This window comes from Pezoporus wallicus, unplaced genomic scaffold (genome assembly GCF_028554395.1).
Source record: "Pezoporus wallicus isolate ANWC-B61680 ecotype Strahan unplaced genomic scaffold, APGP_CSIRO_Pwel_v1 contig_8403, whole genome shotgun sequence".
Classification (NCBI taxonomy): domain Eukaryota; kingdom Metazoa; phylum Chordata; class Aves; order Psittaciformes; family Psittacidae; genus Pezoporus; species Pezoporus wallicus.
Window position 1 is genome coordinate 136890 of NW_026641953.1, and position 17675 is coordinate 154564.

The window sequence follows — 17675 nt, forward strand, 5'->3', positions numbered from 1 at the left end:
AGTAAATATATTGATTGGCATGGGGATGAACAGCCCTGGGGATGCCAAGAGCAGTGTGGAAGCTCACCGGAGGGAGCTTCAAGCTGCACAGTGGGGCCTGATGGCCAGCTTCTGCCTGGCTTTTAAAGGCAGTTTGGAGGCAGCTAGGTGATGAGCTGTGACACTGGTGTTCTTGGCAGCATCTCGAAGACTTGGTTCCATTTCAACATACTCTTAAGAAGGTGTTTTCCTCAGGGATCCTGCTATGAGCAGAGCTTGGTGCAGAGGCAGTGGTGGAGGAGGCACCCACTCCCAAACGGCTGCTCCTTCTTGCTGCAGGGATGCTGTGAGGCCCCAGATGTGCCGGGCTGATGCTGTGGTGCTGGCAGCAGAGAATAGCCTCCTGGTGATGGGTTTACCAATAAATTTGTGTGGGCTGTGCTGCTGGCTGTAGTCCTGAGCCCATGGCGCTGGTGGGAAGATGCTGTCCTGCACCCATTGGGGCTGCAAGAGACCTCTGTGGGGGAGGAGGGTGCTGGAGGGTGCTCCGGGGCATGGCTGCTTTGAGCCCTCCCTACCATGGCCCATGCAGGTTGCTTCACGCCCAACCCCGTGTCGGTGCACAAGAGGTGCTGGGCCCCCGGCTGGGGCCAGGATGTTTGCCAAATACCTTCAGCCCCATTTTGTTCACTGCTGTGATTTTTAATGAACCTTGAAACCAACCCATCTGCTGCACTGTTTGCTCCCAGTTGGGATCTGTCGTGCCTGGGCACAGCCATGATAAATGGATGCAACAAACAAATGCTATGCATGGATGCAGTATGTGGCCACAATGCATAGATGCAATGCACAGCTGCAAGGCACAGCCAAAATGCATGGCTGCAGTGCATGGCCATGATGCATTGCTACATGAATGCAGTGCGTGGCCATGATGCATGGATGTAGTGCAGAGATGGAATACATGGCCATAGTGCATGGATGTAATACACATCCATGATGCATGGTGCAATGCACAGCAGCAATGTGTAGATGCAGCGCGTAGATGCAGCATGTGGCCCTGATGCATGTCTGTGGTGCATGGATGCAGTGCACGGCCATCATGCATGGATGCAATGCACAGATGCAATATATGACCATGAAGTGCAGATGCAATGCACAGCTGTGAAGCATGGCCACTGCATGGATTCAGTGCTGGGCCATCATGCACAGATGCAATGCACAGATGGCCGTGACACATGGGTGCAATGCACAGCTACTCTGCACGGCTGCGCAAGGCCTCGGTGGTGCAAACCCAGAGTGGCGCAGCAAGACAGCATCACCTCTGGATTTCCCAACTTCTGCAAAACCCCAGTAACTACCAAACAAAAAGTCACCTCAGGGCACGTTTTTCCCTGCTGTACAAATATGCAAGTTAAACTGTTTTGGAAGCCAAAGGCATTTTCATTTAGACCAAAGCAAATATTTGGTGGAGAGGGAGACACTATACTGTCCTTGGTGCCAGCATAAATCTATGGGTTAGGAAAAGGGTGAACTAGTTTAGAGTTTAAAAATCCTTGCTCCTGGTGTCATGTGTGTGTTTGTGTCCCTGGGAACAGTCATGGGGTAAAAAGTGCTTAAGGAATATTTACCCTTGAAAATAAGAATTGGCTGAGGTTAGTGCTAGGACAGATTCCCCCCCTCAGCCTCGGTACAGATTTAGGCAAACGTTGGGAAATAGCATGAGACAGCGATTCCCATCTTCAAATCACTGTTAGTGCTTGGGTTGTCGGATTTAACCCCCGTAAAGAGCTGGAGCTGGGGGGAATGGTGCTGGAGGGGACACAGGGTCCTGCTGTGAGACCCAGCAGCAGCCCCTTGCCTTTCTGCTGCTGGCAGCAAAACCTCCCGCACCGCCGCACTGCTCCTCTCCGGCAGAGCCGGGTTTGTTCCCAGCAGATAGACTTCTGTTTTTTATAATTATGCCAGGAAAGCCTTTTCTGAGGTTTTTCTGAATTTGAGCTGGGAGAATAAATCTGCTGGGTCAGGGGTTTTGGGCTCGGCTGAGATCCTGCTCTGCCCTAATCGTGGCGCCAGGGCTGGGATACAGGGTGGCCATGGTGGGGTGCATGCAGAGGTTTTGGGGGACACCCCAATTCCAGAGGGTCATGATGATGGGTGGGAAGGGTGCCTGCCTTGGGATGTGGGAAGCTGGGGGTGCCATGCACAGGGCTCAGCCCCCCAATCTCACCTGCAGGGATGGCGCCCACGGGGACCGAGGCCACCCCAGCCCGCTGGTGAGGTGCCCGCCACCCACCCCAAGCCCCGAGCCTGAAGCACGATGAACAAACTGACCTTCCACAACAACAGAGTCATGCAGGACCGCCGCAGCGTTTGCATCTTCCTTCCCAACGACGACTCTCTCAACATCATCATCAATGTAAGGCAGCAAAAGGACCAGGGTAACCCTGAGCACTGACGTTTTCATCACACCTGGGGGCTTGCAGCTGGGTGCATTTGCAAGCTCTGGTTTTGCTTCTGGTTTCAATTTGGAGCCTGCCTGCTCTTGCCCTGCCAGAGAAATGCACACGAGTTATTCCCCTTAAAACTGTGGCTGCATTTTACGCTCTCCTGCTTCTTCTCGACTCGATGTGCTGCTGGCAGAGCTGTGATTTTGGACAGGTGACCTGCTGCATGCCATCCCACCAGGTGGCATGATGCGGAGCAGGCAGACTCTCCTCCCTCAGTCCTCACCCCACACGTCCACTGTGGATGACAGTTCAGCCTCTCATACTCCAGTGAAGAAACAGGAGGGGTTTGGCTCTGATTTGGATGTAGTATGAAATATGAAATTCCCAGGTTTATTTTTTTTTTTTTTTAATTCACCACCACCAGTATTCTATTTTCTGCCCCAAAGCCATCTCCCTTGTGCCAGGCTGGTTGCAGTGAGGTCTCCACCACCTGCCGCTTCTCTCAGCCTGCCCCATGCATCTGCCCTGTGCATTCCATCACTGGGAGAGCTCTGGTCCTGCACCCCAGGATGGGAACCTCCTTTTGGGGGCTTCCATGTTGGCCCCATGGAAAAATGAGCCCCACAGCCCAACCTGTCACTCTCCTGCTCCTGCTTGAGGATGCTGCAGCGGGTTTGCTGCCTGCCTGGCTCAGCCACAGATGCAGGAGGGACTGTGTGGGTTTTTGCAGGTGAAGATTTTGTGCCACGAATTGCTGGTGCAGGTGTGTGACCTCCTGAGGCTGAAGGACTGTCACCTCTTTGGGCTCAGCGTCATCCAGAGTAAGTAAGGGGCTTATGCCATGGGTTCAGTGCCCATGGCCAATCCAGCCCTATGCCATCACGGCTCATCATGGCACAATGCCCCTGGGTAAGGGGTGTGTGTTTGTCCAAATGTGGATGCAAATTTACCCTTTGGTGGCTCCTCATTAGGTGACAGGGAGGTTATGGACCCCCCACATCACCCACTGATGGGAGAGGGCAGGGCTTGGCGGGATGCAGGGGGCACAGGGGGGATGCTGATGCCAGCTCTGTCTCACTCAGACAATGAGCACGTGTACATGGACCTGGCCCAGAAACTCTACAAGTACTGCCCTAAGGAGTGGAAGAAGGAGGCCAGCAAGGTCAGCAGTGAGGTCTTGCATGGAGAGCTGACGGCAGTAAGGCCACCTCTGTCCCCGTTGCAGGTCACTTCCAGGAGATGGGAATGCAGCCGAGGGTGGGAGGGGGCACTTGGCTGTTAGCCTGCACAGGGTGGGGGGACGGGTGTCCAAAGTGAGTGATGGCTGTCACTGAAAGTGCCACCGTGTGCCCCCGGTGGGGACGTGTCCTCCACGCTCCCCACCCTGGAGCTGTGAATTTTTCCTCCCTTACTTCCTTACACTTCAGCAGAAATTCTAAGCTGTCCCTTCTTCTGGTTTCTAAAATCAAGTGTTTGGGATTTTCCCCCCAAAGCACCTTTTAATTATTTCAAGGCAATGTGCTGATTGGGTTGGTGTGAAGGCTCCTGTGCTGGCACTGAGAATAGGGCCGGCGGGTGACGGGATGGGAGGGGTGGATGAGGGCCAGCAGCAGCAGCTGGGGGCTGCAGCCCCCCTGGGGGTCTCAAACCCAACCTCCTGCTTCTTCAAATCCCCTTTGTGCTTCAGCACACTGGGAGGCAAAAAAGGGTTTAAACTCTAATTCAGGGGAAAAATACAAGCAGTGTTAGCAAGTGAACTTGTGGCTCTTTTGGGGGGAGGCAAAGGGGTGGCCATGACGGACCTGGCCCTGGGTGAGCAGAGGCAAGGGGCAGGGGCGCAATGCTGGGGTCTGCACAGGAGCCCTGAAAATCTCCTCCTTCCAGGGGATTGACCAGTTTGGCCCTCCGATGATCATCCACTTCCGAGTGCAGTACTACGTAGAAAACGGCAGGCTGATCAGGTAGGCTGCACCTACCCGTCCCACCGTCCTGGGCACCCTTCCGGGCTTGGTGGGGAGAGCTGGTGGGGGGGGTGGCACCCAGAGGTACCCCTGGCTCAGAGCCTCAGGATGCCACGGGATGCTGCTGGCATCCCAAAAGCTGGAGCTGTCTGTGGCAGGGTACCGAGCAGCTGCTCCTGCCACCCGCTATGCAGGGGCACATGGAGACACTGCTCGCTGCCAGCCATGGTGGAGCCTTTCAAGGGGCTGGGGACATTGTATTTAGGGCACAGCCTGATTTTAATTCATACGTGTGCCTGTGGCCAGGTGGGAGCTTCAGGTCCTGTTTTGGGGAAAAAACAATTTACAGGGTCTTTGGAGTTTGGGGACACAGTGGCATCTGCAGCCCCGTGGGGATGCTTTCGGAGGGGTTATTCATCTGCAGGAGTCACTGGCTGGAAATTTGAGTACAGCAAAGTAGCTGTGATTTTGCACCACCTATTGGGATCTGGCTTTAATGAATGGGGGAAAGGGAGCAGCCAGCACTGCTCCCTCTGTAAGATCTTCCCACCGGGAGGAAGGTGCCAGAGTTGTCTCCCACCTCCTGGTCTTGGTCATGAGTGGGTGTCCTGCTAGCTCCCCTCTCCTCTATCGTCTGCTGTCCCCACAGTGACCGGACCGCACGCTACTACTACTACTGGCACCTGCGGAAGCAAGTGCTGCACTCGCAGTGTGTGCTGCGTGAGGAAGCCTATTTCCTCCTCACTGCCTTCGCCCTCCAAGCCGACCTGGGCGACTTCAAGCGCAACAAGCACTGTGGGAAGTACTTCGAGCCCGAAGCCTATTTCCCTGCCTGGGTAAGCGAGCTGTGATGTGGTCCCCACTCTGAGCTCATGTGAATCCCTGTGAGGCTGCTGATGCTGGGCTGCTCAGAGGCTTCCCAGGCAGCCAGCGTTCCTGCTGCCTCCCTGTCTCTGGCTTAGTCCCAGTTATTAATAACCTTTGACAACTGTGGGGCTGCAAATAGCTGTGGGGAGGCAGGGTTGGGGTTGCTGTGGTGGCTTGGGCAGCTCATTCCACTGCTGGGGATTTCCCTGTGCACTGCAGGGATGCTCACAAGGGCTTCCCTGTGTGCTATGTGCCATCATGGCATAATCCCGCCATCACCAGGTACAGCCCTTTAGGAACTAGTGTCCTCCATTGCAGCAGCCACGGTGTAGGCAGCTCTTGGGGTAGTCCTGGAGGGAAACTGAGGCAGAGCACAGGGTGACAGGCAGCCTCACATTACCTCTGACCATCAGGCAGAGCTGGATGCTGGGGCAATGCCATCCCAATGATTTTGCACAAAAGAGGAGTAGAGAGTGGTCCTGTTCTGTATGGCACAGTAATGGCAGACAGCTCCCATCCGGGACCCCACAGCAAGGACACAGTGCCAGCCTCTGAAGGGTACCCAAAACCAAGTCTGTTTATTACCAGACTAGTTAAAGAGGAGTGGTGAAGAGCTTCACAGCTGTGTGGGATGTGACCCCAAACAGCTGAACCTCCTCCATGGCTCACTACAGCCGGGGCTACCTGTGGATGCTGGCAAGGGAAAGGTTCATAAAGTCCTAGCCACCACTGCTCACTTTTATGTGATTTCTGGGTTTTGCCTTCAAATATGCCAGCTTCTCGATTTTTCACACGTGCCAGTGAGGAGTGATGGCCCCAGGGCTATGTTCCCATGGGGAACATACATGATGTCCATGCATGGCTCTCCCTGCCCTGGCATGGGTGTCACCAGTGGTGTGAGCTCCATGGGCCAGGCACACTGGGAAATATGCATTTCCCAGTGGGAACTCCAATTGACTAGAGGTTGTTGGCTGTTGTATCTGTTTTATTTTTGCTTGCAGGTCTCTATAATAAAGCGTACTGCTCCAGTTTCCCTTTTCCCTTGAAATTGCCGCTGTTCAGGAGTGCCAGGGCTGGCATCCAGCCCCAAGCAGCTCCCCTGGACAAGCTTCTCTCCTCCTCCAAACAGGTGGTTGCAAAGAGGGGCAAGGACTATATCCTGAAGCACGTCCCAAACATGCATAAAGATCAGTTTGCTCTGACAGCCTCTGAAGCGCACCTCAAGTACATCAAGGAGGCTGTCCGGCTGGATGATGTGGCTGTGCACTACTACAGGTTGTACAAGGTGAGCCGCAGCCACGAGTTCAGGCTGGGGATTGGGTTCAGGGCTGCTTTTTACTGAAAGGAGCAACTGCCAAGCAACTTCTAAGGTATTTTGGGAAGAGCTACATTTGAGTTGGGACTCACTGCCTGGAGCAGGGCAGTCTTGAGGGCAGTGCTTCGCTCCCAGAAGCAGGGAGATGCAGCTTTATATCATCCTGCCATTTTCTACCAGTTACAGAGAGGCGAGAGGTGGCCAGGGTGTGGGGAAGTAGCTCCGGGGTTTCTTGGATCTTATTTTTTGGTATCCCCTCCTTCCTCCTTAAGAAATATATGCTGGAGTTTTCTCCTGGGAACAGGGCAATTTGTTTGCTGGGTGCTGGGAGCTAGTGCTTTGCAAACCGTTCTATAGCATCCTTAAGTTAAAGAGAAGAACACTCCAGGAAAGCACAGCGTGCTGGTGTAGGAGCACACCGGCTCAAGCATAAAAGTGCCCCAGCTCTGTTTCTGAAGGTCCTTCCAAGTTTTCTGAGGTTAAACTGCTTTTCCAGAGCCTTAAGATGGCGTGGCAGCTGCTTGGGGGTTGAGACTGGGAACTTGTGAGAGGATGTGACCAGGCAGTGTGTGTGCATCATTAATTAAACAGTTGGACTTGATGATCTTAAAAGTCTTTTCTGACCTAAATGCTTCTATGATTAATGTGGCACCTACCACATGTGGCTGTTGCTGCTGGATGGGAGGTGGGGGATTACAGGAGGATACCTTGGTTGGAGGGCGGGGAGCAGATTTTTGCACTTCATGCTGCAAATGATGTATTTTTCCTCCTTTAGGACAAAAGGGAGGTTGAGGCCTCCCTGACACTGGGGCTGACAACACGGGGCATCCAGATCTTCCAGGTAGGCAGCTGAGGGAGGGCAATGGCGCGGCCCCCTCCCTTCATGGGCAGCCCCTGCCAGCATCCTCAGCTGGGCCCGCCTCTTCTCTTGTTGCAGAACTTGGATGAAGAAAAGCAGCTGCTCTATGACTTCCCCTGGACAAACGTTGGAAAGCTGGTGTTTGTGGTGAGTGCAGCCATCCCCAGGCAGAACATTCTCTGCCCGTGTCACTCCTGGGCTCTGATTTGGGCACAGGTTCTTGTTACAACACCTCAAGCAGGATGATTGCAGTGCGGGTGAAGGGGTTGATAGGTGGGCTGCAGCAGGAGTATCTTCCTCTCTGGGGCTGATGTCCTCCCTCTCCCACACAGGGCAAGAAGTTTGAGATCCTGCCGGACGGGCTGCCCTCGGCCAGGAAGCTCATCTACTACACGGGCTGCCCGCTGCGCTCCCGCCACCTCCTGCAGCTGCTCAGCAGCAGCCACCGGCTCTACATGAACCTGCAGCCCGTGCTGCGCCAGGTCCGCAAGCTGGAGGAGAATGAGGGTAGGTGCCCCTGGGGCGTGAATCCCACCAGCACCGGGCTCCTGCCTGTATGAGGTCCTTGTGCCAGCCCCATGGCTGGGAACAGGTCAGGGGGTGGCTGTCCCCATGCTGTCCCCCTAGACTGTGCATCAGCAAGCCCTGGCCCTGACCAGCCTCTCCTGGATGGTGGGATGCCCAAAGACCCTCAGGCACTGCTGTGGTCCCTGATGGCCCAGTTCCTTCCAATGCCTCAATGCAGCACTTCCCAGTGCCCCATGTCTCATTTCCAAGCTCAGAAAGCCCTTGAGCAAGTATAAGATCTTCTTTCTCTTCCTATTTTTCCACCCCTCATCTTCCTCTTCCCCTCTTCCTTCTCCTTGTCCTCATCTTGCTTCTCCTTGTCCTCCTCATCTTCTTCGTCCTCCTCATCTTCCTCTTTTTTTCTTCACCTCCTCCTCATTTTCTTTCTCCTCCTCTTCCTCCTTCTCCTCTTCTTCCTCTTTCTCCTCCTCCTACTTTGAAGCAATAGCACAGCACAGAGCACAGCAAGTCTGAGGCTCCCCACCATCTGCACCATCCCCAGGTGCCACCAGGACAGGGCTGGCCACCCTGCTGGGCTTGGGTGACAGTGCCCTTGGGGACCAGGGTGCTCCAGGGGGTTGTGGTGCAGGCTGCCACATGCTGACAGTGTGTCACTGGCCTCGCAGAGAAGAAGCAGTACCGTGAGTCGTACATCAGCGACACCCTCGACCTGGACATGGAGCAGCTGGAGAAGCGCTCGCGGGCCAGCGGCAGCAGTGCCGGCAGCGTGCGGCACAAGCGCCTGTCCCGGCACTCCACTGCCAGCCATAGCAGCTCCCACACCTCGGGCATCGAGACCGACCCCAAGCCCAGGGAGATGGGGCCCGAGGATGGCTTCTCGGGCACCAGTGCCCACCGCAAGCTGAAGACCTGCAGCTCCATGACCAGCCATGGCAGCTCCCACACCTCTGGGGTGGAGAGCGGTGGGAAGGACCGGCTGGAGGAGGACTCCCAGGATGATGGTGAGACACCAGCTGAGTGTGGGCTTTCCAGCTTGGGTCTCACCAGGTAATTGGGGTTGGAGGGTGCTCGGGAGGTGCACATCAGTGACTTGTCCCATCTTGTCTTTGCCTGCAGAAATCGAGATGCTGGTGGATGACCCCCGGGAGCTGGAGCAGGCTGGTGAGATGGAGGTGAGCCCTGACATGTGCGTCTACATCACGGAGGACATGCTGCTGTCGCGCAAGTTCAATGGGCACTCAGGTAAGGCGATGTCCGCTTTTATTTCCAATTCCGCAGTGCAAGTCACACCTTCAGTGTTCAGCAGAGGAAATCGTAGAATCATAGAATAATTAGGGTTGGAAAGGACCTTAAGATCATCAAGTTCCAACCCCCCTGCCATGGGGAGGGACACCTCCCACTAAACCATATCACCCAAAGCCTCGTCCAACCTGGTCTTGAACACTGCCAGGGATGGAGCATTCACAACCTCCCTGGGCAACCTATTCCAGTGCCTCACCACCCTAACAGCCCAAGCCATCCTTTTGGGACACTGGGAAAAGCCACTTGCCCCACGGGTTGAAGGTGAGATGGGGTAAACTTGGTGAAACTACAAAAAGAAGGGGTTTCCTGGGAAAGGTGCAGGTTTGACTCAGAGCAGGACTGATGCTCCGTGCTGCTGCCCTGTGGCACAGGGGTGTGTGCCCAGGCTCGATGGGTTATTTGGAGATGGCAGGAGCTGCCCACAGGTGATGGACATAATTTCATTGATGTTCTCAATTGCTGACCTGCGCTCTCGTTTTTATGATAAGTCCTCACTTGTTCCCATGAGCATGAGAGCTGTTATAGAATCATAGAATCATAGAATAGTTAGGGTTGGAAAGGGCCTTAAGATCATTCAGTTCCAACCCCCCTGCCATGAGCAGGAAAACCTCACATTAAACCATGTCACCCAAGGCTCTGTCCAACCTGGCCTTGAACACCTCCAGGGGTGGAGCATTCACAACTTCTCTGGGCAACCTATTCCAGTGCTTCACCACCCTTACAGTAAAGAACTTCTTCCTTATATCCAATCTAAACTTCCCCTGTTTTAACCCATTACCCGTTGTCCTGTCACTACAGTCCCTAATGAAGAGTCCCTCCCCAGCATCCCTATAGGCCCCCTTCAGATACTGGAAGGCTGCTATGAGGTCTCCACGCAGCCTTCTCTTCTCCAGGCTGAACAGCCCCAACTTTCTCAGCCTGTCTTTGTATGGGAGGTGCTCCAGTCCCCGATCATCCTCGTGGCCCTCCTCTGGACTTGTTCCAAAAGTTCCATGTCCTTTTTATGTTGAGGACACCAGAACTGCACACAATACTCCAGGTGAGGTCTCACGAGAGCAGAGTAAAGGGGTAGGATCACCTCCTTCGACCTGCTGGTCACGCTCCTTTTGATGCAGCCCAGGATATGGTTGGCTTTCTGGGCTGCGAGCACACACTGAAGCTGGCTCATGTTCATTTTCTCATCAACCAACACCCCCAAGTCCTTCTCCACAGGGCTGCTCTGAATCTCTTCTTTGCCCAACCTGTAGCTGTGCCTGGGATTGCTCTGACCCAGGTGTAGGACCTCGCACTTCTCATGGTTAAACTTCATGAGGTTGGCATCAGCCCACCTCACAAGCATGTCACGGTCCCTCTGGATGGCATTCCTTCCCTCCAGCATATCAACCAAACCACACAGCTTGGTGTCATCTGCAAACTTGGTGAGGGCGCACTCAATCCCACTGTCCATGTCAGTGACAAAGATGTTGAACAAGACCGGTCCCAACACCGACCCCTGAGGGACACCACTCGTTACTGGTCTCCAGCCGGACATTGAGCCGTTGACCACAACTCTTTGTGTGCGGCCATCCAGCCAGTTCTTTATCCACCGAGTGGTTCATCCATCAAATTGATGTCTATCCAATTTAGAGACAAGGATGTCATGTGGGACAGTGTTGAACGCTTTGCACAAGTCCAGGTAGATGACATCAACTGCTCTACCCCTGTCCATCAGTTCTGTAGCCCCATCACAGAAGGCCACCAAATTGGTCAGGCAGGATTTCCCCTTAGTGAAGCCATGCTGGCTGTCACCAAGCACCTTGTTGATTTTCATGTGCCTCAGCATGCCTTCCAAGAGAATCTGCTCCAAGATTTTGCCAGGCACAGAGGTGAGACTGACTGGTCTGTAATTCCCCAGGTCATCCATTTTCCCCTTCTTGAAAATGGGGGTTATATTTCCCTTTTTCCAGTCATTGGGAACTTCATCTGACTGCCACGATTTCTCAAATATGATGGCCAGTGGCTTAGCAACTTCATTTGCCAGCTCCTTCAGGACCTTTCGGATGGATTTCATCAGGTCCCATGGACTTGTGCACGTTCAGGTTCTTAAGATGGTTTCGAACCAGATCCTCTCCTACAGTGGGCCTAGGATCATCATTCTCACGGTCCCTGAGTCTGCCTTCCAGGATTTGGATGGTGCGGTCAGAGCCTTTTGCCAGTGGCAAAGAAGTCATTCAGAACCTCAGCCTTCTCCAAATCCTGTGTAGCCAGTTCTCCTGAGAGCTTCCAGAGGGGGCCCGTATTGTCCCTAGTCTGTCTTTTATTTTTGATGTACCTATAGAATCCCTTCCTGTTATGTTTCACATCCCTGCATTATCACAAGTGTGAGCCTGGTTTCTCCAGAGCTGTGCTCAGAGAGTTGCCTGCATTTCCAGTTCTGTGCTGGGAGCTACTGGGAGGTCTCATGGGGTGCCAAGCTCCCTGGGGACAGCTCTGTATGTCATTTTCTTGGAAATTTGGGATGCTTTGTAGATAACATTGGGTACAAGTGGAGCTGTTGGGGTGAAGGCTTCCCGTGAAGCTGGGGGTGCTTTTGCCATAAAGCAAGGTCCAGCCTGCAGGGGCAGCAGGCACGGATCCCAGGAGAGCTGAGAAGCCTTGAAATAACCTTCACATCCTCCTATCTCCTCTGTGCAGGGCTTATTGTGAAAGAGATCAGCTCCTCCACCTCCAGCTCCTCAGAGACAGTGGTGAAGCTGCGGGGACAGAGCACTGACTCCTTACCCCAGGTACGTAGTGCTGGTGAGGCTTAGGAGAGACCTGAAGCCCTGCTGGCACTGGGGTCTTGGGTTTCCCTGACCCCCTTGGCTCCCCATGGGGTTCTGAGCCTCTCTGCTTTGCCCAGACAACGTGCAGGAAACCGAAGACATCAACCGACCGGCACAGCCTGAGCCTGGATGACATTCGTCTCTACCAAAAGGACTTCTTACAACTGGCCAACCTCTGCCAGGACACAGCCCAGAGCTACACCTTCGGCTGTGCCCATGGGCTGGAGGAGGAAGGGCTCTACTGCAACGGCTGCTTGGCCCAGCAGTGCATCAACATCCAGGAGACCTTCCCTGTCAAAAGAACCAGCAAATACTTCTCATTGGATCTCACCCATGATGAAGTCCCTGAGTTTGTCGTCTGAGCACCACAGGGGGCAGGACCAGCTGCCCTCCCCCTAGGGGGAGGCTGGGGCTCCCTGCCCTGCATCCAGGCTGTCAGTGTTGCCTTTCCCTCACCCCACACCCCTCCCTGCAAACCGAGGCCGTGGAAACTCGGGGAACACCCCAGCAGTGGGCAGGATGGAGTCCCCGGGCATGGCAGAGTCCCACTGGTGGTCCCCCAGCATCCTTTCTCCTCCGGATGAGTTTGTGCCAAACACAAGTTGTTTTATTTCAACTGGGAGAAGCACAACTTGTTTGAGCTTGCAGAAGTCAGCCTGTGTTTTCTCACTGCCTTGTGGCGAGGTGGCCTTTTCTCCTCCTTGCCCCCATCCTCCGTGCTGCCGGTGGCTCTGGCAGTGGCTTGGTGGCAGCCAATGCTGGAGAGAAAGTGCCAGACTGTTGTGTTCAAGTCAAGCCAAAGAAATGTAAATACCCTAAAGGCCAGTATAGGGAGGGAGAATTAAGCAATAACCAGCCGGGGATTGATGAACCGTGGAGGAAGGCATGGCCAGCAGCATCAACCAGAGCATCAGCCCAGTTCTTCCAAAACCACGTGCTGGAGGTGAGGCCAGAGTGATCCCAGCAGGGTGGCTGGGAGCTCTCAAAGCCATTTGCAGCTTCATTTTTGTTCTTCTTTTCTCTGAGAAAAAAAAAACCAAAACCCAAAACCACCCATCCAAGAAAGCCAAAAGCAAAGGAGGGTGGAAAAGAATAGGTCACCTGTAAGGATATTGCAATAATGCGTCCCAGACTTTGAATATATAGAGATTACATATATAAATATATCAAGGTATGTATGTTTATATATGTCTGGATCTTATAGACCCATTTGCATTTTACTTCTGCTCTAAAATACCTTTTATACAAAGGATCTGCCTCTCCTCTTTAATGAACCATATAAATAATCATATTTTTTTCTAAGCACTAAGTGAGAAAATAGACTTTCATCTTGAGAAGAATATGTATGCAACCGCGTTGTAATTGTGGCTCTTCCTGGTGCAGTCTCTGTTGTATTTTACCAAGGCTTTTCACGCGTCTTTACGTTTCTTACAGTTCAAATAGTTCTGCTAAAGAATGATGGTGATGTGCTAGAAAAACCCAAGGGCGGCTTCTGCGTGTGTCCCAGGGAAGCCAGCCTGCCCAGATGTAATATTTACCATCGGTACTGGAGGGTGAAGCATTACAGCAGCTAATACTCACAGCACAATGCCTTTTTAGTCAATATTTTTAATTAGAGTTTAGTGATTGACAGCCAAAGTTTTGCCATATTTTGATATACCACCTTTTTTTAACTGGAAACTTTTCTTAAAAGAAAAAAATACTATTTTATAAATGAGCACAATCTTATTTTTATAAAAAATACTGGGGGAGAGAGCCAAGAAGGGAGAACTGATACCAAAAGAAACGGAGAGTGGCTGTTGGCACAGTGCAAAACCCCTCAGTGTTACTGTGATGAGGGAGCTGGTAGGGGAGAGCTTCAGGCACTGTTGGGGCCCTGCGGTATGGGACCATGGCACGAGCACAGCATGTCCCGATCCCAGCGCTTGATCTCACCCAGCACAAGGGATATTATTGGAAATGATAGACAGCCAAATGCTGGCAGAGCAAGCAGGAAGATGGTGTCCCCCAAAGCTAGTTTTTATCTCCCCTAAAGCTGCCCAGGGCAACTGGAGGGATGCTGCATAGGGGGCTCAGGCCCATGTGCTTCGTTCTAGTTTTGGGGGGACCCCAGAAAACACCCGAAAAGCCTCATTTGTGGGTACCACATCTCAGAGTGGGATGCTTGCATTTGGTAGCAGCAGACCCTTGTCCACAGCCAGGTTTGTGATTGCTGGGTTGTGTGTGTCTGCCATGCATGGGCTGGTATGGTCAGGAAAATACCCTAAATTCATCCCCAGCCTCTTCTTTTCCCCTCTACCAGCCCCTGTGAGGCAGTGGGGCTGCAGCACCCAGGTGGGGGGGGCCTGCTGGCACCCCTCCACCAGCAAGTCTGGGGTGCCCTCCATATGACACTCACCCACTGCTCTGCAGAAATGCGTATCTGGAGGGACAAAAAGGGTAAATTGTGTAAAGAAATGCCCAATGATGTTCAGAAAGCACTGGGGGCTGGGGGGAGCAGCTAAATCAGGGCTTCTCCATTTCTTCTCCTGCCCCGTTATCTTACAGGTGAACCTGGAAGAAAGCAGGGTTTGGGGTGCTAAAGAGGGCAGCAATGGAGCTCACCCCTGGGCAAATGGGAGTGGGGCTGTGCCAGGGAGTAGTGGGTGGAACATAGAGGTGCCATTTATTCCGTGGCCAGGGTGTCTGCAGGATCATGCTGGGAATGGGGTGGCAGTGCCTGAGTGCCCTTAGTGCCACTGCCCCTGTGGTAATGAGCTATCTGTCTGCACGAACAAAATAGTCCTTTCTGTGAAAGGATCTTCCCATCAGGGCGATGGGAGAGCCAGTGACTGTGTTGCAAAAGGGAAACACAGGGAAAGCTATACAAAAACCCCGCAGTGAAATCATTTTGTACCAATGAAGTTTGTTGTGTGCCTTTTGCGGTACGGCTGGAAACGACAATAAAGTGAAAGTTGTTTGCATTACTTTGACTGCTGGCGATTTAAAATGCTGCCAGGCTGAAGGGAGTGATGAAACAACAGGTGTGTTTAACGAATGTGGTGAATTTATTGTGCTCTCCAGCATCACCTGGCTCTTGAGAACAGGTAAAAGCAGCAGCCTCTGGTGGGGGAATTGATGGGCTGATCCTTTCCATCCTGGTTTTCGGTGATTTCTAGGAAAGGGAGGACCAGTTCCAGCCTGTCTCCAGGACCCCCAGCCCTGGTCCTCCCCCAGCCCGGCCTGCCGGGGCTTGGCTCCCCACCCCTGGCAGTGGGAGAGACAGTAGTCACCAGTGTGATGAGGGAGGTGGTCCTCTGCCTACTGCGCTCCTCTCTTTAATCCCCCTTTTTCCCTTCTCCTCTGCTTGGAGCAGGCTCTGCTTAGGGAGGATGGGATGGGTGTTTGGGAGCAGCACTCAGGTGAGTTTCCACGAGGGAGGAAGCTTCACCATGTTAAAGATATGACCCTGACCAGGATCCTGCCCAAGAGGCCAGGATGGCATCCGGCTTTGGGCCGAACATGAGGATGCTGTCGGAGCTTCCACCTCCTCTTGAGGCACCTGGTGGGAGTTTCCCAAGGCCCCAAGCTCTGTGAGTGCCTGGACAGGGAAGACTTTATTTTCTCTTTCCTGAGTTGATGTTTTTGGATGAAGCGTGTGGATTCTCCAGTGTCTGATAGAGGCTTTTTGTTGCAGCCTTCCCCCTCCAACATGCAGGGCCACCCTCCCATCTCCCATGCCACTAGTGCTAATTAAACTTCTCACAACATAATTAGTCAGGTCTTTTCTTCTTCATGTTGCCAGCTTTGCTGAACCTGGCACCCACTTCCTCCAGCCAAGGAAAGCTGAATCATAGAATAGTTAGGGCTGGAAAGGACCTTTCCACATCCTCTTTCCCAGTTTTCTGAGCATCTCTTGATCCTCAGAGTATTGATCCCCTCACACCCAGCCCACTCCTAATTGCTGAGATGCAAATGGTAGGAAAGATAAAGGCTGTCTGATGTGAGGAGTTCACTGTTACTAGGAGCAAAATCCTGATTTCCTGCAGAGGATGAAGATCCTGTTCTCCTTTGGGGAAGCAGCATCAGTAAAGCTTCTTGGCTGGTTTCTCCAAGCATGCTGCAGACTGGATGCGACTCTGTGCCACCCTAACACTGGTACCATGGGGGCTACCAGCATCCCCAGGAGCCTGGACACCCGTGGGACCTGCACTGGAGCCTGCCTGCCTTTGCCATCCATCCCTCTTCCAAGAACCCTGGGAGAGGTATGGGGATGGAGATGTGGGGCTGTGCACTTCTGATGTGGGGCATACACACTGCACCCTTCCCCTGGCACCTTCAGCATCTATGATGGAGCAGTGGAGCATCCTGTGCCTTTTCTTTGGGCTCCAAAAATAACTGCATGTTACCAGTGATTTCCCTTTGTCCTCTAAAACCAGTCCTCGTCCTCAGTGAGGCGGGTGCTGACCGTGGGGTGGCCACGGGTCTTGGTGCCCAATTGTTGATAACACCAGACGTTGTTGGGGCAGCTGATTGCCTCACGCAGGAGGGAGGAGTACGAGGGAGCAAGTGACTTCTGGGATGGGGACTGCATTGTCTGCTACTAAGTATAGCCTCCAGATTTCATCCTTGGCCTCTAAAACCCCTCAATTTTCCTAAAACCAGATGTTGAATGTTATTTTGCATGAGCCAGGCCTGCCGCCCAGGAGGGAGGGAGGGGAGGGGCCTCTCTCTTCCCCATAGACTTTCTTTAGCAAAGGCTAGTACCCTCAGCTAGGCCTTAAATGAATTCCCCTCTGGCATTTGATGGCTTGGCCTCCATTGCTCCTCCCTCATCTCACTGAGGGAGAGGTCCCCAGGGGGTAAAGGTCCTCCAGTTCCCATCCCGGCGGTGTGTCCCCAGGCAGCCTTGCACCCACGCTGGCTGGTTTTCCCTCGAATGCTCCCTGGGGCTGGCAGCCCTTGTGCTGCTCTGCCTTAACCATTTCACGAGTTTAAGCTCTCACAGGAAGGCTGCACTTGGCCCATTTTCTCTCCAGCTGCTCCACTTCAGATTTTGCATCTCCTGTCACCATTTCATGGCAGCCCGAGTGGTCAAAGACTTGCAATTTGTAGGGCGACAACGTTCAAATGCCACTTTTATGGAGCCAAGTGCAAAATGCACTTTAAAAGGGGAATGTTGCAGTAATGTCCCTTTTTACTTTTAAGTTTTGCCGCCAAACGACAACCGGTGGTGCTCTCTCCAGTGTTACACAGTGATGACTCTTCCCAGGCAGGTGCCTCACAGAGCATCCTCCTTCTATCAGCCCTTCCAAGCCAGCAGTGCTGGACACACCCTCTGGCATCACCCCAATCATACACCGATGACTGATTGCTGATAATTACAGAAATACCCCGTGTGTTCCTGTCTCTTTAGCCTGGGGACCTTCTGCACCCTGAAATCATCATTGGATGCAACGCTTTCATTTAGCGCAGCGCCACATGTATCCTGCGTAGTATTTGGGGTTCGTGTGTCTGGGGTGGGGGACTCTGCCATCGCTGGCCCCATGCTGGGTGCTGCCCGGGGTGGGTGGTGGGTGACAGAGCCCCAGGGGCAGCTGGGGTGGGCTCTGCAGGGCCGAGCTCCAGAGCCCT

The 17675-nt window shown here is 53.3% G+C and overlaps 1 protein-coding gene across 3 annotated transcripts; it reads left to right on the top strand.

Moving 5' to 3' along the window:
• The first annotated feature begins 1685 nt into the window (after positions 1 to 1685).
• Positions 1686 to 14243, top strand: FRMD6 (FERM domain containing 6). 3 transcript variants are annotated; one of them, XM_057426314.1, is made up of 13 exons: positions 1686 to 2395; positions 3157 to 3247; positions 3509 to 3651; positions 4311 to 4387; positions 5037 to 5223; positions 6384 to 6539; positions 7345 to 7410; positions 7507 to 7575; positions 7761 to 7935; positions 8622 to 8957; positions 9073 to 9198; positions 11932 to 12023; positions 12140 to 14243. In XM_057426314.1, exons 1-13 carry the CDS (start codon positions 2297 to 2299, stop codon positions 12422 to 12424), a joined length of 1902 nt encoding a protein of 633 aa, XP_057282297.1. In that variant the 5' UTR covers positions 1686 to 2296; the 3' UTR covers positions 12425 to 14243. The 3 variants fall into 3 exon arrangements, with proteins under 3 accessions (XP_057282297.1, XP_057282298.1, XP_057282299.1); XM_057426315.1 differs by having other exon boundaries at positions 3509 to 3588; XM_057426316.1 differs by having other exon boundaries at positions 2314 to 2417.
• Positions 14244 to 17675: the final 3432 nt, after the last annotated feature.